The sequence below is a fragment of the Callospermophilus lateralis genome, chromosome 4 (genome assembly GCF_048772815.1).
Source record: "Callospermophilus lateralis isolate mCalLat2 chromosome 4, mCalLat2.hap1, whole genome shotgun sequence".
Taxonomy (NCBI): Eukaryota; Metazoa; Chordata; class Mammalia; order Rodentia; family Sciuridae; genus Callospermophilus; species Callospermophilus lateralis.
Genome location: NC_135308.1, coordinates 5,009,527 through 5,035,468, shown reverse-complemented (window position 1 = coordinate 5,035,468; position 25,942 = coordinate 5,009,527). Strand labels below are relative to the sequence as shown.

The window sequence follows — 25,942 nt, the reverse complement described above, 5'->3', positions numbered from 1 at the left end:
CTTTTCACTCTTTTAGACGGTTAGTTTGGGGTAAGAATGCAGGGCTGGAAGGGCCGGCAGTTGGCAGCTGGAGGGGCTCAGTATTCTCTGAGCTTTCCCAAGTGTGCTCTTGCTGCACATCAGATGTCACAGAGATGCCCAAGTCCCATTTTGCTTTATTTCTAGTCATCCACAATGTTTGAAAAAGGAATTTTCAGTTGTCTTTTATTGGTGAGAATTTTCACTAGAACAACAGCAAAGACTTATGAACACAAAGAAACTATCAACCCATTGTATTAGTGCATCAGATGTAAATGAGTGAGTGTTCACTTTAAATCAAGGCCTTTCTTGTTTTCCACCTTTTGTGTCAGATTGCTTTAAAAACGGAAACGGAAGCCATCCCCAGGAGCCAAAGGCTGTTGTAGCCGTCACTTATAGCAGACTGGTATTCAGAGCCACTTAAGAGCTCACTGATGGGGACCGACTGTTAGAAAGCTCACCCTTCTGATTTTTGAAGGTTTAGAAATTGAATAACGGGAATCAGTTGGTAGTGACTGAGATAAGGGAGAAGTGTGACAAACGCTGTCAAGTTCCTTCTTAAGAACACTAAAATAGCACCAAGAGTTCTGCCAAGAGTGCACACAGAAATTGGCAGGGATTAATTCGTGAGAACATAAACTGAATGAGCAAAAACGGATTCACTACACTCAGGAAAGGCAAAGGCGAGAGCGGTGGCCAACCGCTTCTCAGGACAAGGGACACGAGACCAGCAGCGCTCAGCCCAGCCTATGCCGTTTGGCTCTTAAGGGACCATTCGTAGTCAAAAGGAGGGTGTTTTTATGGAAATAAAGTGAAACCCAGTAGTTTCCGTAAGTCCAAACTTCATGTCTTTACCACCTCAAGAACTCGGCCCCTGAGGTGGCAGTTGCTGCTTGGTAACATGGAATGTCCCCCAGCTCGGAGGCTTTAAGGAGAGACAGTCACTGCTGCCCCACTAGCTAGACCTGTTTCTGTGGTGCTTTCCAGAACTCCCACAGGCCCAGTGGCTACTCAAGAGCAGGGGAGTCACATAAACAACCAAGGAAACAGTATATATTTTTTTTTTTTTTACAAATAGAGATTTAGGGGCTGAGAGTGGAAATACAGGAGAGATGGGAGAAGAAAGGCAGCCCAAGGTGACAGTGGGGTGGGATCAGACTACGAAGGGGCCAACTTCCATCTAGTGGTCTGGCCATGAAGAAGCTGTGGCCTAATGTGCAGCCAGATATCTGCCTGGGTGTGATTTCCGTAGAGGGGCAGATGGTGGGCTCTGGGGGGGCCACATCTGTCACTCTGCAATATCACAAGGATTCCGGGTAACATACAAGCTTCCCACCACATTTCCATTAATCTGAGGCATCTCAAGGAAGAGAATCCACAGCAGGAAGTCAGTCAGGCGCTAGGGAGATAAGTAGCACTCACATCCAATGTGTGTACGTTAAAGATATGTTTTGCATTAGAATTCTTTAAAGGAATAAAATGTTACAGATAAGTCAAAGGCCACCCCATGGATACCCCCCCCCAACCTTCTGCTGGGGGAGCCCCGAGTTGAGGTTCACTCGCTTCATCTATTTTACCAAGTGTGGCGTTATCAAAAATAGTCATGTTATAGTTTTCTGTATTTAAAAAATTAACAGATATGGTACCAAACCCAAATCTTTACACATGCAAACCAAGGTCCTTTCTTCTGGCCAACCCTGGCCCTGGTTTGCCATTTGTGGGCCCTGCCCAGAGTGAAGGCAGGTGGGCATGCTCTGCTCACTGTGCTCCGGCTCAGACAGCACCCACTCCCACCCTCCTTTTTAACCAGCTGCAACAAGTCCTTTCCGTTGGGTGTTTCAGCCCCCATGCTGCTGGGAGGGATGCAGTCCTGGCCTGATGGTGGCCACCTCAGGGTTCCTGAGGTTCCCAGGACCCCTACTTCCCAATGTACCAGGTCTCTACCAAAGCAGGTGCCCGTGGACGAGGTGCCTTTCCACATAGCCCAAGAGGAAAGGAGTGCAAAAGCACGTGAGAACACTTAGCTGTCAGCACTGGGACCTGGGTGTGTGGTTGGGAGCACGCTCAGCACTGTGGTGTACGATGCCCGTGAAGATGCCCAGGCCTGCTGGAAGGCCTGAGCGTGACGGCCAGTGCACGGAGCTGGCATCCCTGGGTCCTAATTCCTTCTGCGCTTTGCCTCCACAGGCTGGTGGTTTGATGCATGTGGCCCTTCCAACCTGAACGGAATGTACTATCCACAGAAGCAGAACACAAATAAATTCAATGGTATTAAGTGGTACTACTGGAAGGGGTCAGGCTACTCGCTTAAGGCCACCACCATGATGATTCGACCGGCGGATTTCTAAATGCCGTGTGCATACCCCAGAAAGACTGTGCTGGATTCTTCCCACAGCTAATCCCAAAGCACTGAAAGACACTGCTGCACTCCATCCCTCACCTGAGACAGCGCTGGGTGCCCACGGACCCGTGCTCCAGATGACAACCTCAACGTCATCGCTGACCCGCACCACTTAACGAGCCAACGCAAAACCCAAACTAGCCAGGGCCTGGCACTGTGGTCTGGTGGACACCTATGCGAAGATGAATTCACGGCTGAGAGAGTGACAATTCACAGACTCTGCTGTCACAACCAAGAATGCCATGCCCGAGTTCATCAGTAAATAACTGGAAACAGAGCACTTGTGCTGTATAGTAGAGATGATCTTGGAACGGATCCTCTAAGCTCTGTTTATGGGTTGTGTAAACATCCACGTGTCCTGAGTTCAGCAACACTATCACAATTACAAGGAAGACAAACTTCTCTAAGCCATAAAAATACACTATGTATTCAGGGATTTTCTCATTAGTGGTTATTAGCAGTTTAATATTTGAGAATAACAGTGCATTTTTTACTCCTCTTAGCTACTTTAAATTTTCATTACCCAAAACAGCGTATTTACTTATCTGTTGACAGCTTAGTTTTAAGTTAATGCTCAAATACATATTTCAAACTGTATGCCATTTTAGTTTCTATGAAGATTGTACTATTTTTTTTTTCCAGTATGGCTGTTAATATGAAGGTATTTTAGTAATTAAATATAACTTATTAGGTGAGATGATTAAGTTCAACTTTTATAATAATATTTACAATTTTGTAATTTGGTTACAAAATACCTGTGCCTTATTACAAGGAAAAGTTTGATTTTCAATGAAGAAAATTATGCACTTTACTATCTTCTCAGACTACAGGATTTTCTCAGTATTCTAATACAGACATGTACTTTCTCTTCTAGTAAGCTCTATTTTAGAAAACTGAGCTAAATTTAATTTGTGGTTTAGAAAAACATTCCATTTAAGATATTGACAAAGTTATAGACTCACCTCTGATTTTATTTAAGAAAAAATATTTGCATTAGTGTTCGTCAGCAAACTGAAAAAAAAAGTGTTCTAGAATGCAAAAATAAAATCTGATGTTCATGAAATAAGCAAACGTTTACAGAGCATTTTACAAACACAGCTTATGCTCACAACTGCAAAACTTCAGGCCCCACTGTTTCAGTTCCTTTTAAAGGTTTTGTAGTAGAATTAATACAATGAACATCTGAGGAATAAATTTAGGAGCAATTTCTCAGATGTTCACTTTCGAGTCCATGTTGTGAAGTTTGGATTCACCCGCGGCCAGCATTCCCTGAGTTTGTCTCCACCTCCTACTGTTCCACCACTGCTATTTCTTTATTCAGTTTTTCTTCCTTTTCACTCCTACATTCCTCCAGACATAGCCTGGGGGCCCTCACATTTCACTATGCCTTCTGAGTTAAACTGTGGGCACTGCTCCCTTCTGCCATGTCTCACTTTCCCAACGATTTACGGGGTGAAGAACGCTCCTGAGAACTATTTCCACAACTGCATTTAAGAAGGCTTTAAAAATTCAACAGGCGTATCACGGCTTTGTATCAAGTTAAAAAAAATCTGATAATAAGAAAATTTCACAACTTCACAATACAGTAAGCTTCTGGTATTTCAATGACTACAATGATGGATATGGACTTGGGGAAATGGTAACAGGAAAAACCGGCAGCAACATGATTAATTTGTATCAATTTCTCAGGCAGCAGGAAAAATGTATTTCCAAAACAGACCTCACAATGTTACTCAGAGCTCTATTCTCTTATGACAGAAGGAGAAGAATCTGTTTGCACTTTACACTTCAATTCCTAATAGTATTCAAACAAACAGTCTTGCTAGGAGGAATTTTTTTCTCTCCTTAAGAAAACATTGAGAAAGTTGAAAGGAAATCAAAACAGTAATCTTAAAAATGAAAACAAAAACAATTTAACAACCGAGATAACGGCAATGGCTGGAGAGCAGAGTTCAGTTTCTTGCTATATTACAGTCAGAGGGCCGGTGAGCAAATACACAACAAATGGCAGATACAACCATCACTTATCTTCCAGATATTAATCTTTTGAAATAATAAACTGCCACAAACCAGTCAACATTCTTGAAAATAAAAGCCAACTTCTGTATAATCCTGCTTCCAAACAAGCCATAATTAACCCACTTCACTATTATTATTTTTTTAAAATTAGAACTTGGAAATTTTCCATTAACTGTTTGAAATATTTAAAAGTCAGTATAGTTGAAGTGAATTTAGGAAAATCAAAATATAAAGACCACATGATAATGATAGCAAGCCACAATTTTCATACCTATCAGTTTTGTCTCTGATAACAGTAAAAATGATTACTTTTAAAAACAGCAATATATAAGGCTACATTGTCAAGAATCCAGTTTGCTTATTTTCCGCATTGTGTTCCTGAGGTTCCCAGGACCCCTACTTTAAATTCATATTTAAATTTCTGGAGACCACCCCATCTCTCAGTACTCTTTCAGGGAGTACGTTCATATGCTCACACGTGACCTCCTGAATAGACAACAGGTGTGACGTTCTTTCTCATTTGAGCAAGACTGCTCTGGACTTAGTCAGCTGAGCTCACACTTATAGCGACACCAGATTGCATTTACCATCCAAAACAATATCTGACTCACAGGAGCTGCAGGGAAGTGGTTAAAAAGCTCAAAAGGCTCCTCGGAAATCCAGTGACCCATCTCCAAAGACAACAGGACCTGTGAAGGACACAACAAGCAGAACATTGATTACACATTCATCAGGCTCTTCATGGGCAACAGCCACTCTGATGACAACAAAAACAGACACAGCACCACAGCGAGGACACAGATCTGAAACGCATGCGTCTCCAACACCCATGTGTACTCAGATGTGTTAGGGGTATTAACACTTGGTCAAGAAAAAACTCAGAGTGACTAGAAATGAGTCATTATCTTAGTGAGCCAGAGAATTAAACAAGACCCTGGGTTTGAGTCTCTGTGTCACAGAAATAAAAAACTACGCAAGTAAATGAGATTTAAAAATTGGGAGAAGATACAACACAAGCCAAATTTAAAAAGTGATCCTTTAGGATTAGGACTTGCGGCTAGCATTAGCTGATGTGTTCAGGAGAAGGTGTCAGGAAGTAAGCCTTCCCAGAGTGCAGAAGACTAAACGTCTCATCAATAAGTTTCATGTTCATCATCACCACAGTTCCATCAATACTACTGTTGGAATCCACACATTTTTAAATGATTAAAACAACATTTTCATTTTCAACTCAACAATGCTTCATATTCTGCAGGCATCAGTATTCTACACCAAACCCCTGAAATCTATGGGTTTCTACACACCAGTAGAATTTTACAGCTAAGAGACTCATGCTAGTCTTTTACAGGCATTGTTCTTACATTCAGCAAGTCCATCCTTCCACCCAAAGTCTAAGCTCCTTTTGATGAATGACCAGGATATGAGACCTGTCTCCTTCTTTTTGATAATTTCTAAGGCTCAGTACCACCTACAGGAGATGTCTTTCCTCCTTCACATACTAAAGCTAATACGTATTGAAAGTGAGATAGCAACGTATTTTTTTCTAACAAAGTGGGAACAAATGACAAGAACAGGATTCGGAAGCTGAATGCAATCCTCAGCATCTGCCAGTTCTGACTTTAAACAGCTGCATCATCTACTCATCTGTGAATAATTTAGTGAGACCACAAATAAAAACCCAAGCCAGATCCCGGGACCACAGCCCCCAAACTAGAGAGTCCACACTCTGGTAAGGAGCCTGATGTAAACCATCCATGTTGGTTTTCCCACTCAGTGTCACGGAACCTTCATAATTAAATTTCTGGAGACTACCACATCTCTTAGTACCTCTTTCAGGGAGTACTTTTATATTCTCCCAGGTGACCTCCTGAATAGACAACAGGTGTTAAGCTCTCATTTGAGCAAGACTGCTCTGGACAGGCTGAGCTTATGCTTACAATAATCCCAGATGGCTCCCAAACACCCTCGACGCAGGAGAGTCGAGACAAGCGGGGCTGACATTTCAAGCTGCATCTTACGTAATGTGTAAAAGATCATGAGGCACAGAGAATGACAGGGAAAGGAGACAGGCGCTATTTACTTATTTTTGGCTAGAAGTAGATGGTGCTTTGGAAAAATGCGAGGGAATGGGGTTGGTTGGGTCCCCAGGGTGAGTTGAGAGCATTCTGTTTCCACCCCAGTGCAGGAGTGGCACTGAGGAATGGCAAGAGCAGCCCAGGGCACCAGGGCCGGAAGCCCAGCCCTGGGAGGCAGGAGCAGCAGCTCTGGGGATGTTGGGCCCAAGACAAGGAACGGGAATGGAGTACAATGTGGGAGATGGAAAACAGCACGCTGCGCTCTCAGGGACCCTGCTCAGTGTAACTGCTAGTCCTCAACTAGAACCTTGTATGCAGGAGTACTCTGTCGTTCAAATCTCTTTCCCATTTTCCCCCTAGTTTATATGGCCTAAACAACCTTAAAAACAATGACAACAACAACAACAACAACAAAAAAACAGTTCAATGAAAGAAAGTATAGAGAACTGATAACTCCACATTGAAATCATGTTCTCCTCTGGCTGTTTATGGGTGTTCTAAAACAGTTAAGTATTTATCTTCCTTTTATCTGCCCATGTATGTTATCATTTAGAGATACACAAGCAATTTGTGTGGATCTCTACAAACTCATATGATTAGTCCAGGAAATAAAACGAAGAAGTTTCAACATCAGGCTCCTTTCAGACAGGAGACCCTGGGAAACAACGTGCTGGTGAGAGAAGCCAGGGAATGAGCAGTCTTAAAAATGCGTGTGCCCTGAAGTTCAAATATAAACCACATTGAAATGTCAACTGAATTTAAACAAACTTGGAGAATATTCATGTTTCCTGAATTTATCCCTTTCTAAATGTTAAGAAAATAAAACCATAAGGCAGCTATTCGAATTCTGGTAGGCAAATTGATAAATTTAATTTATATAGGCATCTCAAGAATTAATATCACAAAGACAGAAGATGCTAATTTGATTGCTCTAAAATCATCATGTAAGAAATGCAATGTAAACCTCGAGCTCTGGACTCTCATTAGCCAAACGTATCTACCTTAGTAGAGTACCCAAAATAGAAAACTCGACTTGTAAGACCACAGTTGGGCAGCACGTGAACTCAAAAACAAAGGCTGACCCAACACATTTCCCATAACATATCTGAGAAAACAAAAAGAACTGAGAAGCTAAATAAAGTGAGGAATGAGGCTGCGTGAACACAAAGGACCGAGTCCCGCGTTTATTATAGCCTTAAATGGCTGGGGGGTGGGGTAGGTATTTCAGCACCCACAGTGAGACTCAGCATCCTGTTGCAACACATTAGGTCATGACAAAGGTGTTTCTTTTTTGAAAAGAATATTGAATATATCATATTGACTTAATCTCAAACATTTGACGGCAGCTCTGTAGTGATTTAAGAACAAGATACTATACGTCATTCATCAACAGTTACTTTAAAAAAGACTACAGATACAAGGGAATAAGAATTTCTTGCAGGAATAAGAAAACACAAGAGAAAACAAGGGAATTTTTGATATTTTAAAATTATCATTGATAAAGCTCAAATTTTGCTGATGAATTTAGATAAGAACTATTTTCTTGCTTTATTCTCAGATGAGCGGCTAGTAGTAGACGTCACTTTCCCTGACGTCGGGCTGGCTACGCAGTTACTTCTACAGAATACCAACAGTCTTTCCTGTTCTGCACACATTGGTCACTCCGTGTGGACAGGGGTGGAGGTTGGCTGCAGCACTCTCAGGCTAGAAAGAGGGACAGTTATCAATGCACGTGGAGAGCAGCACGGCGGACCCGGTGGACCAGGGAGAAGGCAGAGTGGCTCCAGTCAGGATGGCAAAGCAGAAGTACCATTTTGTTTCACCTGCTCCCAGTACTCAACCGAAGCGGTGGAATTAAAAGGATGGGCAGAGTCCGCAGAAGACGGGATGGGACGATATTTTGGAAGCTGCAGAGCAGATGGGTGAACAGGGGCTGATGAGAAGGCCTGAGCGCAGATCCGGAGAGGGAAGGGGCCAGGAGACACCCAATCTCCATCTGCTAATTTCCACAGTCTGAGAACCGATGTTCCTAGACTCTGCAGAAATCGGGGCGCAGAACAGGTAAAAGGGGCGACTTCTCACCCCTTGCCCCACTCTCCTCTGGCACAAGGCAACCCCCAAATGTATGACCTTCCTGAGGGCTGCAGGGGGAAGCCCAGGGGAACGTGCTGCGGTCCAGCCTCGCTCTGGCCACATCAGGAGCGACACCCTCAGCAGGACAGCCTTTCTGGGGAGACTTCTGGCTCAGACACAAAGGCACACGTGCTAACGTGCGGATCCCCCCGCCCAACACCTCCACCCACATCAGAGGACCTGGGCTCCACTCAGGCCGCGTCCACCTGCTTCTCAGTGGCCTCTGTACTAAACGTAATTTGATGCCCGTTTGAGAGTAGCCCCAGAAAGGAGAAGAGACCAAGCCACACAAAGGGAATCCCTGGGCTCATGGCCATGGGAAGGCCAGACGCCGTCTGCTGGAGAGGCTGGAGGGCAGCGCCGTGGGAGGCCAGCGCCACCAGGCATTCACCATGGGGTCGGGCGGCATCGAAAGGCTCTGGGATGTGCTGAGAGGCTCGCGGGGAGATCATTACTCGGGTGCTTTACGGTGAATTAGTAACAGAGACAAAGAAAATGAGGCAATCAAAATGACAGTTAGTTATTAACTAGGAAAACAAAAACATTACCAGAAATGCAGTACAGCCATAGCACATTAATGGCTCCATGCCCCCCACGGGACCCACACGGGGGTGTGCTACATACAGTACTTGTCAAACAAAAAACCATGTCCATGCTGGGTAACCGGCAGGGAAGTGTGGACAGTAGGGAAAGACAGCCCTCTGTTAGCCAGGAGCAGAGAGAGAAGGCCGAGGCTGCAGGGGAGGAGCAGTCTGTGTCCGGGGAGGAGAGCGGGGTCTCAGGTTGGCGACTGCACTGATGATTCACCACCTCGGGTAGGAGAAACTCAGCTGTAACATGAAACCAGTTTAACTCACCTGAGGGCTTTACTGGTCACCCTGAAAACATGTTAATGTTGACAACATCTGATAAGCAAAATTCCTGTCATTCTCACATTAAGTTTATGATCCATCTCTGGGTCTGGCCCAGTCTCCAGGCCACCGTGTGCCCGACTGTTCAATTCATTGGCAGCTATGAAGAATACTTGTGGGAACACAACTGGTCAGGGACAAGGGGGGACTGAAGAATACTTGTGGGAACACAACTGGTCAGGGACAAGGGGGGACTGAAGAATACTTGTGGGAACACAACTGGTCAGGGACAAGGGGGGACCACAGTCCACAAGGTTTCTGCATATGGCAGGCTTCAAGTTGCCTAAGATACAGGCTAAAGAATGAAAATCAAATCTGACAGCTAGAAATTTGTCCCAGATTTAACCCAAGGGATTCTAGTTAACTTCACACGGTCCAACAGTCCGCTTTATTCTTCATTTTGTCACATATCTGCTCTCCGTTAACATGACAAGGGCTGAGGCACCATTGCCACGGTCTGCCTGTCTGTCCTTCCCCACCCACGGTGGTAAAGGTATAATAACATGCTGCATTTGCAGATTTCTTCTCTATTATGATAGTAACAGAAGTAACTTATTAATCTTTTATTGTTTTAAGCTCAAAATATAAAAATCCAATTATAAATACTTTCCTCACCAGATTTTATAGATTGTCTCACTTATTACAGTGATTTTCTCAAACAAGACAACTTAAAAGAATTTGCTAGTATGTACAGTTTTGTTTTTCTGGGGAAAGGATAATAAGTTTTTGATTCTTCCCCAACTGGACAGTATAATGCGTTGCTTAAACCCACAGCATCCAGGCAACTGGGTGTAAACCAGTCTCCACTACGTCACAGCTTTGTGACAAAGGGCAAGTTTGTTAACCTGCCACACAAATACATTATCCCTCATTATAAACTACAAAAGCAATCATGTAGTTAAGGAAACAGTGTGGCAATGAAGTTATTTTTAGTTGGCAATGAACTTCAGGGGAAAAACTTAAGAGATGCAAATGGTATAATTTTTCATAACAAAATAAGTGGGTACTTTGGAGCCAGAAAACAGAAGAGCTCTAGTGTTCCAAAGAACCAGCTTGAACTGGCAAAGGTTCAAGGCAATTCTGTTTGTTCCAAAATAAGCCATTCCTCTGCATTTCCAACCCTTCTCATCATAACGTCAAGAAATGCTTCCTGCGATTCCATGAAGTTCATTTAAAAACATAAGTGTGCTTGGTAGATGTGTCGCTTGCCTTAGTGGAGCAAGTTTTCATATGACTTTGCTTCATTTAAGTGACATTTTCAAACATACAAGTAATAGTGCTAAAGGGCACAAGCCAGTGGCACTTAGCACATTCACAAGGTTGTGCAGCTGCCAGCTCTTTCTAGCTTCAAAGCGTTTTCATCAAGCTGGGAAAGCACTGTGCATCCGTCAACTCATGGCGGCCTCCCACTCTCCCCTCTGCCCTGTCCCCTGGTAACTACTCCCATCCCGGAGATGCCTTCTGAAAGGATTCCCACCATATGTGGGCTTCTCTATCTTCTTTCACTCAGCATAATGTCAGCAAGGTACAGCCAAGTTATGGTCTTAATATCGGTGACAGGTGTCAAAAATGTGTGTTGAATGCTAATAGCATTTAGCACTTAGTGCTCACTGGTTGGCTGATCTTCCCACTCTCTTACTGGTAAGGAAACTGAGGCCTGGGGTTTAACTGTCTTACTCAAGGCTACACAGCTAAGAAATGGCAGGGCAGGCATGAAAACCCACCCCTTACCATCAGTCTTTGAGAACACACAGGCGGTGTGTAATTCAGAATGACTACGGAAGATGAAATGTGCTTAGAAATGCACAGACTTAGGTCTGTGGAAGCAGACAGAAGAAGAATATGGGCTACAGACTATGGAAGATCTGAGTTCAAATTCCAAACACATCGTTTCCTAAGCATCAAGTGACCAAGAGCCTTTTGCTCTAAGCGCTCAGGCCACAATTCCACAGATGACTGTGTAGACTAATGAACTCAGATATGTAAACCAATGACAGAGCAGCTCTACGTTTGACAACTCTTCCAAGTGCCCCAGGAAGCAACTCCATGTCCACACACAAACACCAACTCTGGTCCCATGGCTCCTTCTTGGGCAGTGTGTGGTCCCAGGACCAGGTGTGCACACACCACCTGGGAGCCTGCAGCTCTGGACCACATCTCCCAAATCGGACTCTGTTTTCAGAAGCATCCCTGGATGACTCATGTTATAGTCTTAAAAAGTGGCAAGAAACTAAACACATCTGTTTAACTTAAGCAATAGAGAACTGAAGTAGTTCAGAGCTCTTTCCCGTTTTCAAAACATACGAATTGATAGACTGAAGGGCAGCTGGTGAGGGAACAGCCAGCCACTCGCTGACATGTGTGTGAAAAGTATCACCAAGAAGTCCAGCTCTGAGCCAGCTGTGGCGGCGCACGCTTGTAATCCCAGTGGCTCTGGAGGCTGAGGCAAGAGAATTGCAAGTTTAATGTAGTGAGGCACTAAGCAACTTAGCAAGACCCTGTCTCAAAAAAATAAAAAGGGCTGGGGACGTGGCTTGGTGGTTAAGCACCCCTGGGTTCAATCCTTGTTACCAAAAAGAAAAAAAAATAAAGTCCAGCTCTGTTCATCCAGATATTTCAGTAGATTAATTCTGCTTGTATTTTGCCCCATCCTTTCTGGTTTTCAAAAATGAAAATGGGTTGTTCCCAGATTCTAAGACTTAACTGCTGGGTCAGAGCCGCTTTTTAAATCCCTCTAAGCAACGACCACAGTGACCCAGCATTTCACCACTGTACTTACACGCGGAGTCCAAACAGCTTTATAAATAACACAAGCACGTACTTGTCTTATCAAAATGAAAACAAAGAAATAAGTATAACAAATTCCAATGTAACTAAAATAAATAGCAGAAGCACCACTTCACTGAATGAAAATAAGGCAGAAATGATTCTCACCACACCGGCCCAGCCAGCACCTTGGCAACCACAAGGATTGCTGCGTCTGTCCTTTCCCTGACTCTGAATCAAAGTGCACAGCAGGCTATTCTGCCCTAATGGCTTTTAACAAGAAACATACTAACTACATGGTATGTTTGTAATTTGGAATGATGTAGAATGCAGATTCATTAGAGGCAAGAAGAAATTCTGAGATTTAGAACATAAATAAACCACTCACCTACTCATTTATTCATTTAAAACTTAAGTACCAAGTCTCAAGTCCAGCCCCAGGTTCTGGGGCCATGTAAGTGAAGACTGCCCTCCCAGGGCTTCAATTACTAAATGACCTGTGTCTGCTTAAGAGGCTCAGCCTTGATCTCTGGAACACTCTCTCTCATGTGCAAGCAGATATGGCTGGCTCCAAGTTACACTCTCAAAAATACTGTGTAGAATTTAATTAAAATAAAAGTCCTTCCACAATAAAGTGCACGCAGAATATTAGATATATTTTGAAAGAAAAATCCTGTTGGTAAAATAAGGTCTTTGTGTATTTTTTTGGTTGTTGTTGTTAAAATACCTGTTGCCAGGGTGTAACGTGGTGTCCCTGCGCCCTCCTCCCCAGACTCCCCGGTGCACACAGCCAGGGCTCAGTCCTCCCCTGGCGCCTCTGCTCACTCTACACTCCCTGGTACCAGGGCTGCAAACAGCGCCACACACCAACAGTCCCCAAACGCACCTCTACAGTCCTGGCGGTTCCCCCACATATGCGTTTAGTCTGACGTGTGTCCCAACTTGAATGTCTGATGGGAACTCCGACTCCATGTGCCTGAGCCACAAGTCCTACTGTACCAAACTCTGCCCACACCCCTCCCCTGGCAGCACCACTAGGTCAAGGGCTCCACACGCTCCCCTCAGCTGTTCATAGAACAGAGGTGGAAGCCACCTTGCCTCCCCCACTCCCACCTGCCACACACTATCAGATCCTGCTGGATCTTCCTAAAAGCACGCAGACATGTTCTCTCCTCCCCATACACCTTCCTCTGCTGCCGTCGCGACGCACAGTGAGGCTGTTTCTCACCTGGACCATCCCGGCTGCTTGCTCTGCCTCTGCACTGTGCAGGCACCAGAATGGCCCCCACCCTCCTGCCCCATGCCTGGTCCATGGTGGCCTCTCCAAAAGGTGTCCACATTCAGAGGCCTTGGGTCCTTCCCTTCCTTGCACAGTTGCATCCTCAGTACTTGCCTTTCTGTGCCAGGTATATTAGGTAGGTTTTCTTTTCTTTTTTTTTTTTTTTTTTTAAGTGCCTTGGCTACATTAAAGAAAAAAGGACTACTGTAAGTCTTGGAAAATGATGGAAGTTCCTTCCTAATAAAGTCTGTGGCTGTTGTTCATGTGACTGAAGTCTTCTGTCCAAAAAGTAAGGCCAGCTCCTTGGCATTCCGCACCACAGATCCTGGGCAGTGGTCAGTCTTCCTCCATCTTTCCACCGTTCTCCTGGGGGCAACACCAACCCTCAACTTCCCTGGAAGATGACGAGTCTATCTGTCCTCAGTCATGAGGTCGGGGGTGGAAAGCACGCTGGGTCTTGCCAGGAGGAACAGAGGGAGCTCAGGGGAGAGCAGAGCACTCCACAGGTCGGTGCCTGCTCTACTGCAGAGCAAGTGCTCCTGCACTGCTCAGGGACACCCAGAGGAGATGGGCTCCACAGGCTGGCTGGCTGTCCACAAGGGGGTCCACAATTTAATCATGGCAATCTACAAATTAGGGGGCTCTGAGCTAACTACTCATGCTCACCAACTAAGGACAATGCCTTCGCCAAGACTGTAAAAAGGGCCCACACTCAAGTTAGACAGCATCTTCTGCCTAGTGTCCCCATCCCTGCACCCAACACTGACACCCTTGCAAGGTCCTTCCCCACTGCAAAGGTATTCTGTAAGGACCCAAAGGGGCGGAGGTTGCTCAACTGCTCTGCATCATGTGACTCCTTTATCAAGACATGATCTAAACCAGGGGAAAGAACTCTGGAATCCACCCCATGAAAGTTCTCGGCATGAGCCTCAGACCCTGGCCGGCTGGGATGGCCAGGGCTGCCACATGTCTGCTGGAGAAGACCTCATGAAACAGCAGCGAAACTCTGTCTGCGAAGGTGACGCGCCAAGAACCAGCAATCAGAAGTGATTCTTAGAATGTGTAAGAAGTTGCCGGGCATGATGGTGCCCGCCTGTTATCCCAGAAGCCGGGGAGGCTTAGGCAGGAAGATCACAAGTTCAAGTCCAGCCTCAGCAACTTAGCAAGGCCCTGTCTCAAAATAAAAAAATAAGAAGGGCTAGGAAGAGGCTCTGTGGGTTAAGTATCCCCTGGGTTCGACGCCTCGTACCAAAAAAAAAGAAAAAAGTAGTTAATCTGCAATTTAAGGATAAAAGTGAAAGGTCTTGAGATGACTCCTCCTGAGGAGCCGTGGAGTTCATGTCTGCACCAGCTGAGCAGAACACGAACTGGGCCAGCTCTGCAAGGCTGCCCCTTTAACAGAATGACAGGGTGCCTCACTGTGACGAGAGGCAGGGCCGCAGACACGTCACAGTTCACTCTGATCACGTTTGATCCTATGCTCCTCGCCCACAAGCCATGTCCCCTCATGCTTACTGAATCCCCTTGTGACATGGCCCAAACTGAATCACACTGTGTGGAGACAACTGATCCCCCATAGTGTCCTTTTGATTTAGGAGACACCTGGCGATCTATTGACAGCCAACCTGTTTAGAGTTCTGCAGGGCACTAATTTAGCTTGTAAACCATGTAGTTGCACTTAGGATCAGCATGGGCCCTGAAGGTAGGCTTGGCCATGTGCTGCCACCCCACTTGGACTGGGAAGCAGGACGTCTTGGCCACGGGACGCTCCCCTTGCCTTTCAGGGACCAGTGGGGAGCCAAGGCACAGAACTGCTGGCCAGTCCTCAGAGCGTGGGAAACAGCATCCGAGAGAGGGACCCAGCTCCACACTCCTGCAGAGCCAACGCGACTGGACCTGAGGGGCACCCTGGCTGCCCCAGCCCCTTCACTTCCTGTCTCCCACCAAGAGGAATCAGAGCGACTCCCGACTCAGTTTTCTGTTTCTATGCCTCTGCCAGGCCAGACGGTCACGAAGCAGGAACAGCACGAGTTGTCTTTCCCGAGAACCAAGTTACACTGAGGAACAAAGTGCGATGAACAAGAAATCACTCACAAAGCCCTTAAAAAAGATTAAAATTCAACCTGGATTTTGTTATAGAATCACAGCTTCTTACATGACTCACTCACCATGGACCACCATCAGATTTTGAAGAATGGGTACAACGCTCTTTACAGAAATTTCCAGAGAACACTACACAAGCCCTGAAATAAAAACATTCTCAGTAGTGTTTTTCTTGGAGGCAAATTTCTGACACTGGCCAAAGAGAATATTTTAAGAATCCCCAACTGCACTGGAGACAGGGTGAGAAGAAAGAGGATCACAAGGGGAGAGGGGAAAGGGGGAGAGAGGAAAGGGGGGGAGAGGGGAGATTTCTTCTAGGACGGAGTGAACAAGATCCCCCGAGTATATAATAGGAACACTTGGAGGCACGACCCTGAAGGAAATTGCACCCTGTGAAGCTCATATCTCGAGTTACACACGTTAAAATGAGCATCCAATTGGGCATTAAGCTCTAGAAATCATGAGGAGTGGCTTTCTTGATGGTGACAGCAACTGTCTTCTCTCAAAGAAACGTATTATGGGGCTGGGGATGTGGCTCAAGCGGTATTGCGCTCGCCTGGCATGCACGCGGCCTGGGTTCGATCCTCAGCACCACATACAAAGATGTTATGTCTGCCGAAAAACTAAAAAAAATATTAAAAATTCTCTCTATGTCTCTCTTTAAAAAAAAAAAGAAAGAAAGAAACGTATTATGCCAATACTATCAATTTCTTAAAAAAAAAATCTGAGGCAGGCCGTGCAAGAGGTAGGGTGATATGAACCTCACTCAAGACTGAGGTCAACCCAAAGGGACACGGCTTCTGAAGGGTGTGAATCATGGGAACCTGTTGGCACCAACACGCACACCATGCAGCAGGGACGCACCTGTCAGCGTTCACAGCCAACACACAGGTGCACAGCATGGTTCTACCTGAAGCTGTGGTGTAACTGGTCCTTCTCGACTTTGCGGGCACTAGTACTGCTCACCTGCGATGCCAGGTGGAGGGGGGAACGCCCACAGTTGTTTACAGAAGGAGGTGAAGGCCCCAGACCACATTCTAGGATCCTAAGAGGTGGCCTGAGCGACAGCGCTTGATGGTTTCAGAGAAGTTGAAAGGAATGTCCGTTAGGGCGGCTTTGAGGCGAGTGGTTCCAAACAATGCTGAGCTAGCTCCAGGTAAGGACCCAGCCCTCTTCTTGGCCCCTAAGGGATGGCCCAGACACACAGCCCGCCATCCACCTTGTTGCACCCCCCTGCAGGGTCCTCTTCCCCTGCCAATTGTCTCCTGTTGCTATAGATACCAGGGCTTTACTCTCTCGTGGGCTGCAGCAGTTATGGGCTTTGATGGACAGCCCAAGCACTGGCCATGGCTGTGCAGGTCCACGGCAGAACTTTCACTGTCCAGAACATTTTTTTTAATTTTAAGAATCCTGCATTCTTTTTGTGTATAAAAACTGTGATGACGACAGATGGCCACTGATTTTAGTAGCCTGTTTGGGGGAAATCAGCAAGCTATTTTTGCCAGAAGGTAACAGCGGCTGTGTTCTCAGTCCTCGCCAGTCTGTCATGACACCGTGCAGGTTCACCCTCAGGTGGCACAGTCTACCAAATAGGTTGGCTCTGCCCGACAAAGAGCTATCAGCCTGAGAATCCCACCAAGTCCAGATCGGGCAAGCGCCACACCCAGCCGTTCAGCATGTGTGTTTCCGCTGCACCTGGGGACAAATGAGCACTGAGCACCTGGCAGAAACCTGGCAGCGGCTGCAGGCTGGCTCTTACCTGCAGTGTGCCGAGTGTTTCCACTGCTTCACGTCACCATCCAGGAAGGTTAAAACAGCTGGGTCTTGAGTTACAGTTCTGAGGAGCTCCTGCTATTTCAGAATAACTCTGATGTAAATGCTCTGCTGTCTGAACTCTGTAAATGACAGCAACAGTGGAACAGAAACACGCGGGAAGCTCTGTGGGGAGCCGACATGCACGTCTCCGAGTGTGTGGATGCGTGTTCTCAGTGTCATGTTTACACACAATTCCCGGTTCTCTGAACAGCTATTCCTCACCAGGACTCTGCTGAGGCACGAGATAAAACTTGTGGCCTGCCAGGAGTCATGTCCACGGAGGACCCTGCTTGTCAGTGGCTTAGTAAAGCAGAAGTGGGTTAATTCCAGGCGGCTGCCTTACTGCTCCTGAGGCCGCCATGTCGCACACACTGGCGGTCTTTGGCATACCAACCCCACGCTGCCACACATGCGGCTTGCTTGTGTTAGACATGCTCCCCAAGGGACGCTCTCGGGCCCCAGGGCTGCAGGACCATTTGGGGGCCAGGGTGGCTATCCTCCGAGAGGCCAGAGCACTGCCCTTCCCTGCAGCTGTACCCGGCCAGCACCTCTCATGGAAGGCCCTGCAGCCAAGAGAGCCGAGCCGTCCTGCGGGGGCTGCCTCCTCAGGCTTTCCTCGTCCGCGCTCCTGCCCTGTCTTCTGGCAGGCGGGAAGTCCCAGGTCAAGTGCTGGCAAGCTGGTCCCTCCCCCAGCCCGCGCTTGGGAACTCCTCAGTGCTCCTTGGCCTGTCCACACGTCACCTCAGGCTCTGCCTCCGTGTTCAGGTGGCCTTCTGAACCTTTTGAGGGTTTATTCTCATACAATTCAAATAAACTAATAGCTATCAACCCCGAACTCCATGAACCACGGTCTATTGCTCTTATGGGATTAATGCACTAGTAACTGTGGGGGGCACAGAATAAGACCCACATTTGTGAATATGCTACTTCCTGACAAATGGTGGTGATGGGGAGGCACAGTGCTCCTGTCGTCAAGGAGACTTGACCATCCTGTGTCATCCCCCGGGGGGAGGGGTGTGCGGCCTGCTGATGTGGGTGGGGGCTGGGTTCGACACACATGTGTAAGGCACCTAGATGGACTGTCACCAAACTCCACTTTGGTGAGACTAAGTAACTGCTGTGGGCTTTCCTTAGCCTCCTGGAGAGAACTCGGCTGGCCACAGTGAGACAGGAGGGGAACACCATCAGCTCTCCTCAGCGTTACGCCCAGGAGCAGGGGAGAGAGTGAGCAGCCAGACGGGGTCTTTGCGCTCACGTGGCTACGGTCTACAGGCAGACAGACACCAGACAACCACGCAAACCATTGCCTCTATCTCGACCAGTGTTACTGAAAATGCACCAAGTATAGCCTGACCAACTGCTCCCACCGGTTTCTGCTCCTCGGCTCCTGGAAAAGCGACAGCTGAAAGGAGATCAGCACATGCAGAGGGACGGCAGCTCGCACGGGGCAATGCAGCTGGACACATACCAGGTGTGGGCAGCATTCTGCAGCAGCCTGGCGACTCGGGGTGATGGTGGGGAAGGAGGGCTTTCCCCGGGGGTCAGAATGCCTTCTTAGACAGGCACACAGGACATCCTAGTAAACTTCTCAGTCAGCAGCTGGTCAGAGTGACCTGGGGACCGGAGGCTGTCTGTGCTGTGGCTATAAAGGTGAGCACCGGCACTCAATGCTACCTCAGTCATGAGATGGGGTTTTCACCAAGAAGGGCATGTGGGAGGAGCTTCCACGACACGGATACAGCTGTGTCTCCCTGTGTAACTGAAGGTCCGCAGGGAGACAGAAGCCTTCCTGACCCTGATCCCTGCCCCGCCCCGGGAAGTCCCCCACCTGCTCTGCTCCTGAAGACACCTTCTGAGTTTGTAACTCCTGGTGAACTAGGCTGAGTGAGACCAGAGAGAGGGGAAAGACAAGGACAGGGGCTAAGGACAAGCCCAGGGCAGCCTGTCACTGGAAATGGTGGGAGAGAAGTCCATAGGGAGATGAGGAGGAGCACCCAAGTCTGCGTGGAGGGGAAGATCAGCAAGGTGGCAACACCATGGCCCTGTGATGGGTACTTAAGAAATAACTGTCGCTGGCTTTTTAAAACACTGAATTTGAGCCAAAATCAACTTTTCTTTATAAAAGTAAATAAACTGCTGCTGAAACATCAAGTGATAAATCTGTCCAATAATGTGAAAATATGAAGTGGGTTAGAAGGAGTCAGACACACCAGCTCAGGTCCCTTTCCTGCTCGGAGGGTGCCATGTGCATCCTGTCCTGCACCAGTCCAGGGCTGGGGACAGACTGGACTGCTACACTGTGTGCTTAGCGAATCTGCTTACTAGGAGAGGAAGCTTGATGTCGCGGTCAGGAGCCTCGGTACAGGCATGAACCCTCTCCCCAAGCCATGGAGAAGGGCCCCAGAGGTGGAACACAGTGGGTCCCTATCACTCTCCCCCTTAGGAGGGGGCGCTTCTGTCCCTCTTCCTCCTCGCAGCACAAGCTGAGCCATCCTGTCACTTGGGAGGCAGGATGTTTAGCAATGTACCCCTCCCTGTCTGGATCTGGGGCAGATCTTTACAGGATCTCCCTGGGCACTGCGCAGCCCAGACCTGGAGGCCCAGGATCCTGTGGGGAGAAGGGCAGGCCCACAGGAAGCCACATTTGGGACTGCCCCTCCTCAGAGAGCAGTGGACCCTCCCACCCTCAGGATCTGGTTCACATGGGTACCACACACTGAACAGGACTCCTTTCTGCAATTGGGCTAATTCCAACGAAATTCAGTATGACTGCATTCATGAAAAGAGCAGAAAAACAGGAGTACTGAGCTATGTTTTGCAAATGCTAAAAGCAAGGCTTGATCCCCATGAAAATCAAGACAGAGCCCCTTCAAGGCAGTGGAGAAGAGTATACGCGAGCTTTCTAGAGCATGGACAGGCTCTGCCCTGGTCTGGTGGGAGACCACGATGCTGGCTTTATCCTCTGTCCAGCTCATGTATAGGCTTTATGAATCGTCTGTGACGCTGTGTAACTAAGAAACGGATGCAGCAGATAGAGGTCACCCTCTATCCTGCACAGCAGGGGAGCCACATGGGACCACTGAACACTGCATGGAAGCCAGATCTGAGGACAAGGAGACAAGGACTTGTGACATTTGCCATGTAAGAGGAGGAGAAAGGGACACAGAAGGTAAACAAATCCAGGCAAAGTTGTTTTTAAATTAAATTGAAGGTAAAAGGTTTGATGTCAAGATTAAATGCCGACGGGAGGCATCCAGGCCAGAGGCAGTGGTTGAAGAGGCTACGTCAACTTTTCACAGGTTTTCCAACTCTTTGCTCCTGTGAACACGTGTGCACAGTCCTCTGTGGGCTGACGCACAGAACATGGCGGTTCCAGCTCCTCAGACGTCTCGGTGCTGCTTCTGTATCCAGACCCTCGCCTGCCTTAACTCCTGGGCCACTCACCTTTCTCTCCCAGTGCTTCCCCCCTTTCCAGAACAAGGCACACAGGACTGCACAGTATCTGACCTCAAGGAATGGCGAGTTCCGCTCAGCATAATGCAACAGAGGGTCACCCAAGTTTCACATGGCATGTCTCTTTACCACCGACAACCTTTCCATTGTACGCATGGACCCGTTTGCTCATCCATTCACTTGCCCAGGAGCTTTTGTGTTCATAATCATATTTGGGTGATTTTAAGGAAAGCTACAAAAGCTACACACACTCATGCAGATTTCTGTGTGAACATAAGCTTTCATATCTCTGAGGCAAATATCTGCCCCAGAGCAATCACTGCGGCTATTCTAGTAGATACGTAATGTATCTTACTGCACTCTTCATTTCTTTAATGATTAGTGGTATTGGGCATCTGTTCATGTACTTATTTGCCAACTGTGGATCTTTGGTGAGATGTTGCTTAAAAAAATTTGTTTGGACTCTATTCTTGAATTTTGAGAGTTCTTTATATATTCTGGATGTAAGTTTTTTGTCAGATACTAGATTGGCAAATATTAGTACTATTGAAAGGCCTCTGCAGTTCCTTTCTAATGTTTCTCACAGGGTGAAATTTTCCTGTTTTGATGGAGTTTAATTATCAATGTTCAATTTTTTTTTTTTAAATCAGCCTTATACCGTTGTCAACATACAGGTCCTGCACACACATTAATGGGCTTACACTTTGTTATTTTGACTTGCATCCTGACGACTTGTTAAACCCAGTTCCTGGCTCTAAGACCTCTCAGCAGGTTTCCTGCAGCTGAGCACATGGATGCCGTGATGCCTATGAACACAGCTTTTTCTGTCTTTTCCTTCATGTTACTCGTGTGCTGCCATCACACTTCTCTGCTTCATGTTTTTCATTCCAGGCAGGAGTGTAGCCCAAACATTAGTTTATTAAATAATGTGTTTGACAGCTGGGGGTGTAGCTCAGTGGCACGGTCCTTGCCAGTATGCCCGAGGCCCTGGGTTCTGTCCCCATTACTGCAAATAATACTGATAACGTCCTTGCCCACTTTGACCAGGTAACTCAGGCAGAGTCAGCACCATCTACATTTCCTCCTAGTTCTGTTTTCATGGACAATCAGTGGAAAGCACTGATCGGTGCCAGACCTGAGCAGAGGCCTACAGATGTCCAGGGCCAACGGCCAATGCTAAATTCTCGTTTGCTTTCTCTGGACAGCTCAAAGTCTCAGAAGAATAGCCTGGGTACAGGATCCAGCTCAGACACATATATTCATGAAAAATGAAGATGGCTTTCCTCTGAAGCATGGAGGAAGGAGCTGAGTGATGAAGACACTTTCTAAATTGGAAGCAAACGGGGAATTCATGCACTGAAACTAGAATTAAGTTCTATCTCATAAAAACAAACAAAAAGCTGTGCTAGTACTCAGGTAAGGTAATCCCTAGCTGCCACCAATGCAAACGGCACATTTTTCTAGAATTCCAACCTTTCGTACTTTGTGACTTTAAGCACTAAGCTCTTGGACCTCTTGTAAGAGAGTTTCAGGGCCAAGTTACAACAAAGGAAAACAACTAGGGCCATTCTTAAAAGCACATCTGTGGTTTGTGTGCACAGTATAATTCCACTGGCTTAAATGAGTAAAGTATTAATATAACATCCGTGGGGGCAGAGGAGGGTGGACAGCGGAACACACAACAAGTACTGAACCAGCAAAGGGATGTCCACAGTGACCTCAGGCTGAGGTCAAAGTAAAAACAGGAGGAAGAGCAGAACACTTCAATCTTTATGAGTTATGAAAATGATGATTTTTAAAAAGTCACCTTAATGCACCGAAATAAGGGCAAATATTGCCACAGATAGATGTGTGCAAGACAGTCGTGTCCAATGGGATTGAATGAACATGTTCCATTCTAAGTAAGTCCATCTGTGAAAACAGTTGCTGGATTCTGTTGGCTTTCCAAACCGTCACTAGCACAGGTCACATTATTTCTTGGTCAAACAACAGAGCAAGGCTCGTTTGAGCGTAAGAAAACGTGCTTGGCGTTCCCAGTGCCAAGTGTGTTCAGGTCTCACCACCACTGAGGGGCTCCAGTGGCCCTGCCTCACGGCCTCCTCTGCACTGGCTGGAGGGCGCCCTGGTCGGCTCCCGGGGCCATCACTGTGCACCACCAAACCCATCCAACACCCACAAGAGCAGCAGCTCCAGCACAGGGCTTACCCACTCGTAGGAGAGCACCCAGCAGCCACGCGCAATGCCCAGCAGTATGTTCAGGGTGCGCAGAGTCTTCCCGGCCAGCACGTGGGTGGTGGTCTCACAGACCTCTGGCGCAAAGGAAAAGCCTTTCAATTTATCCACCACCTGGATGATGATATTCTGCTTCCTGTCAAAGGAGGACACAAAATGAATGTCTGCTGCACATAAATCAAGGTGGTTGCACTGAATAATTAGAAGATTAGGGAAGCTAAGGTGTTAAGCCAGTTTTGGATATTGTGTTCATGCCTTAACTTTTTAAAAATTAGTGAAATGAGATTTAGAGAAATAAATCTTCAGATCTCAATTCCAATTCATCTGTTTTAATGGCCCAGAAAAAAGGCCCTAAGGTCATATGCGGCTTTCACAGGGTCACTGGGTGGATGAGGAACAGAGTCAGCGTCAGAAACATCCTGACACCAGCCCAGAGCTCTCCCCTCCATACCAATTACCCACTTCTTGGGCATGTGTGGTCCCATGTGGGCATGGTCAGCACCAAACGCTTATTTTGAAGATATAACTTTTTTGTTTTATTTACTTTTTAGTTGTAGTTGGTCACAGTACCTTTAGTTTATTATTTATTTTTACGTGGTGCTGAGTATCGAACCAGGGCCTCGCATGTGCTAGGCAAGTGCTCTACTGCTGAGCCACAAACCCAACCAAAATACAACACTTTTTGAGTGCCAAACTCAGTTTTCCTCCTAAAGGAGGAAAAACACTTTTTATTAAGTCATCCTATCAAAGCTTGGAGGAAATTCGACAGAAAGCCCCTTTCACAAAGTACTGTTTACCATCTTCTCTTAATGCCTTACAAACTTTCTTTTTAAATGTTCTAACTTCCTGAGCAAATGACTCTCAAGTCTCTCCCATCTCACAATCACCTTCCCAACACCTTCAGTTCTGATGTGCCCTTCTCTGCCCCTCCCAGCACGGCTTGGGAATCCGTGGGGAGATGCCGGGACCTGAAATGCCACCCGAGCCCCACTGAGCGGGTTAAGAAGTGAGCGTCTGTCCTCTGCACAGGCGACTAGGGGGCAGAGGCAGTCTTCCATGCTGGCACAGCTTCCCCCACTGAGTGTGGCTCTTGATCTCAGCTGATCTCCATGCACTGTCCACCTCTGGTGATCAGGTGCTTCACCTGTGAGGCAAGGCTGTAACACCTTGGGCTCTGCAGGGCAGAGACGAGAGGGTCAGAACCCAGTCCAACACCATCTGCACCAGGGAAGACGTGGCTAAGAATGTAGTCAAAATTATTAAATACAGAAAAAAAAAATAAGGACAAATAAGATAAAAGAAACTAACAGCAAAAAAAACCTCTCTAAAGTAATCTAAATAACTCATTTCTGAATATCTGATTTTCTCCATTGCCAGTCTGCCGGCTACCAGCAGATGTGCAAATGACTAGACGCATCTTTAAGACCTGGATAGCCCATGCAGTATCAGACTGTCCAGGTCTCCTTCTTAAGGCACACAGCATTCTAGGATTAAAAAAAAAAAAAAAAAGAATATGGCCTAAATGAAAATTTTCTTTTTAAATTTTTTAATGAGAAAATGATAAACTTCTTTAAACCTAGGAACAAATGTGGACTTTTAAAACATTATGCCCATATTCAATATTACTTCTGTATTACTGTTTAAAATGTTCAATATATTTCATAATATATTTACAAAAATTAAAAGGGAGCTCCCCCCCCAACTACATAATGACCCATTTTTAAAGAATCAGTTGTTTCCTTTCCACACCACGGGCAGGAAAAGGAGCCTGCTTCAGAATGTGGCCCATACATGCGCTCTCCTGCAGTGAATTTTTCAGCGACATGCCGAATGTTTTGGTGAATGTCTTAAAACCTCAAAATCTATGATTGGTATATAAAAAACACCGTTTTCCCCTTCAAATAGGAATTTAACAATCTGTCCCAGGGAATACAGCCCTGGGTTTTTGTTGGATGCTCTCTGCTGCACTAAATGTTGAAGGGAGATGATAAGCGCAGGCCAGCAAGCCATTAACCCTCCGGCAAGATGCGAAGATGGCTGCCTGACACGGATTCAGGAAGGCTCTACCCAGGGCTCCTGGAGACCTTTCAGCAAAGTGCCGGCTGGTGCTGCTCCACTCACTGAACTTGTGTGGGAGGGAGGGCAGGTAACGCCATCAGGAGCTCAGCAGGCCCAGGACAGCAAGGACAGGCCACTCCCCACACTGCCTGGACACCCCTCAGCTCTCCAGGATTAGGAAAAACAAACACAAAAATCAAGACTATGGCCTAAATAATAGTTTCCTTTTAAATTCTTTAATGAGAAAGTGATGAACTTTTTTTTAAATCTAGGAACAAATATGGACTCCCCTTCAGCCAGTTTTAGTTTTCAATGATTTTCTAACTCACATATTAATTACATCCAATAAAAGTGACACAGGACAGACCTGTAACTGCCCCAAAGCGCACAGAACTACAGTATGCAAGCAAGGAGGACTACCAGATTTCACATTGAACAGAAAGTTATGAAAAGAACAAGGACTTACTCGGATGACATGCTGGTCATGACTAATGTTCTCGTTGGCTAGAGATTTCAAAAGAGAAGAAACAAAAAAACAGTAAAAAAAAATGTTGTTCTCACAGAAATAAACTTTAATACTTTTTTTGAAAAGTTACATCACTTAAAAACAAACATTAAAACATATATCAAAGAAAAAAACCCTCTATATTCCCGGGAAAAACAGCCCACAAGATAGAAA

At 46.4% G+C, this 25,942-nt stretch overlaps 2 protein-coding genes across 3 annotated transcripts in view; one reads left to right on the top strand and one right to left on the bottom strand.

Moving 5' to 3' along the window:
* The window catches only part of Angpt2 (angiopoietin 2), a 51,065-nt gene extending 47,615 nt beyond the window's left edge, over window positions 1-3,450 (top strand). The window contains exon 9 of the mRNA XM_076853500.2: window positions 2,206-3,450. Coding sequence (XP_076709615.1) covers window positions 2,206-2,366 — 161 coding nt within the window. The 3' untranslated portion in view covers window positions 2,367-3,450. The remainder of the gene's footprint in view (window positions 1-2,205) is intronic.
* Window positions 1-25,942, bottom strand: part of Mcph1 (microcephalin 1) — a 190,520-nt gene that overhangs the window by 103,380 nt on the left and 61,198 nt on the right. Inside the window, exons 10-12 of one of the 2 annotated variants that reach the window (XM_076853498.2) lie at window positions 25,730-25,767; window positions 23,179-23,341; window positions 5,050-5,127 (exon numbers count right to left, since the gene is read on the bottom strand). In XM_076853498.2, coding sequence (XP_076709613.1) covers window positions 5,050-5,127; window positions 23,179-23,341; window positions 25,730-25,767 — 279 coding nt within the window. The remainder of the gene's footprint in view (window positions 1-5,049; window positions 5,128-23,178; window positions 23,342-25,729; window positions 25,768-25,942) is intronic. The other variant, XM_076853499.2, reaches the window with a different exon arrangement.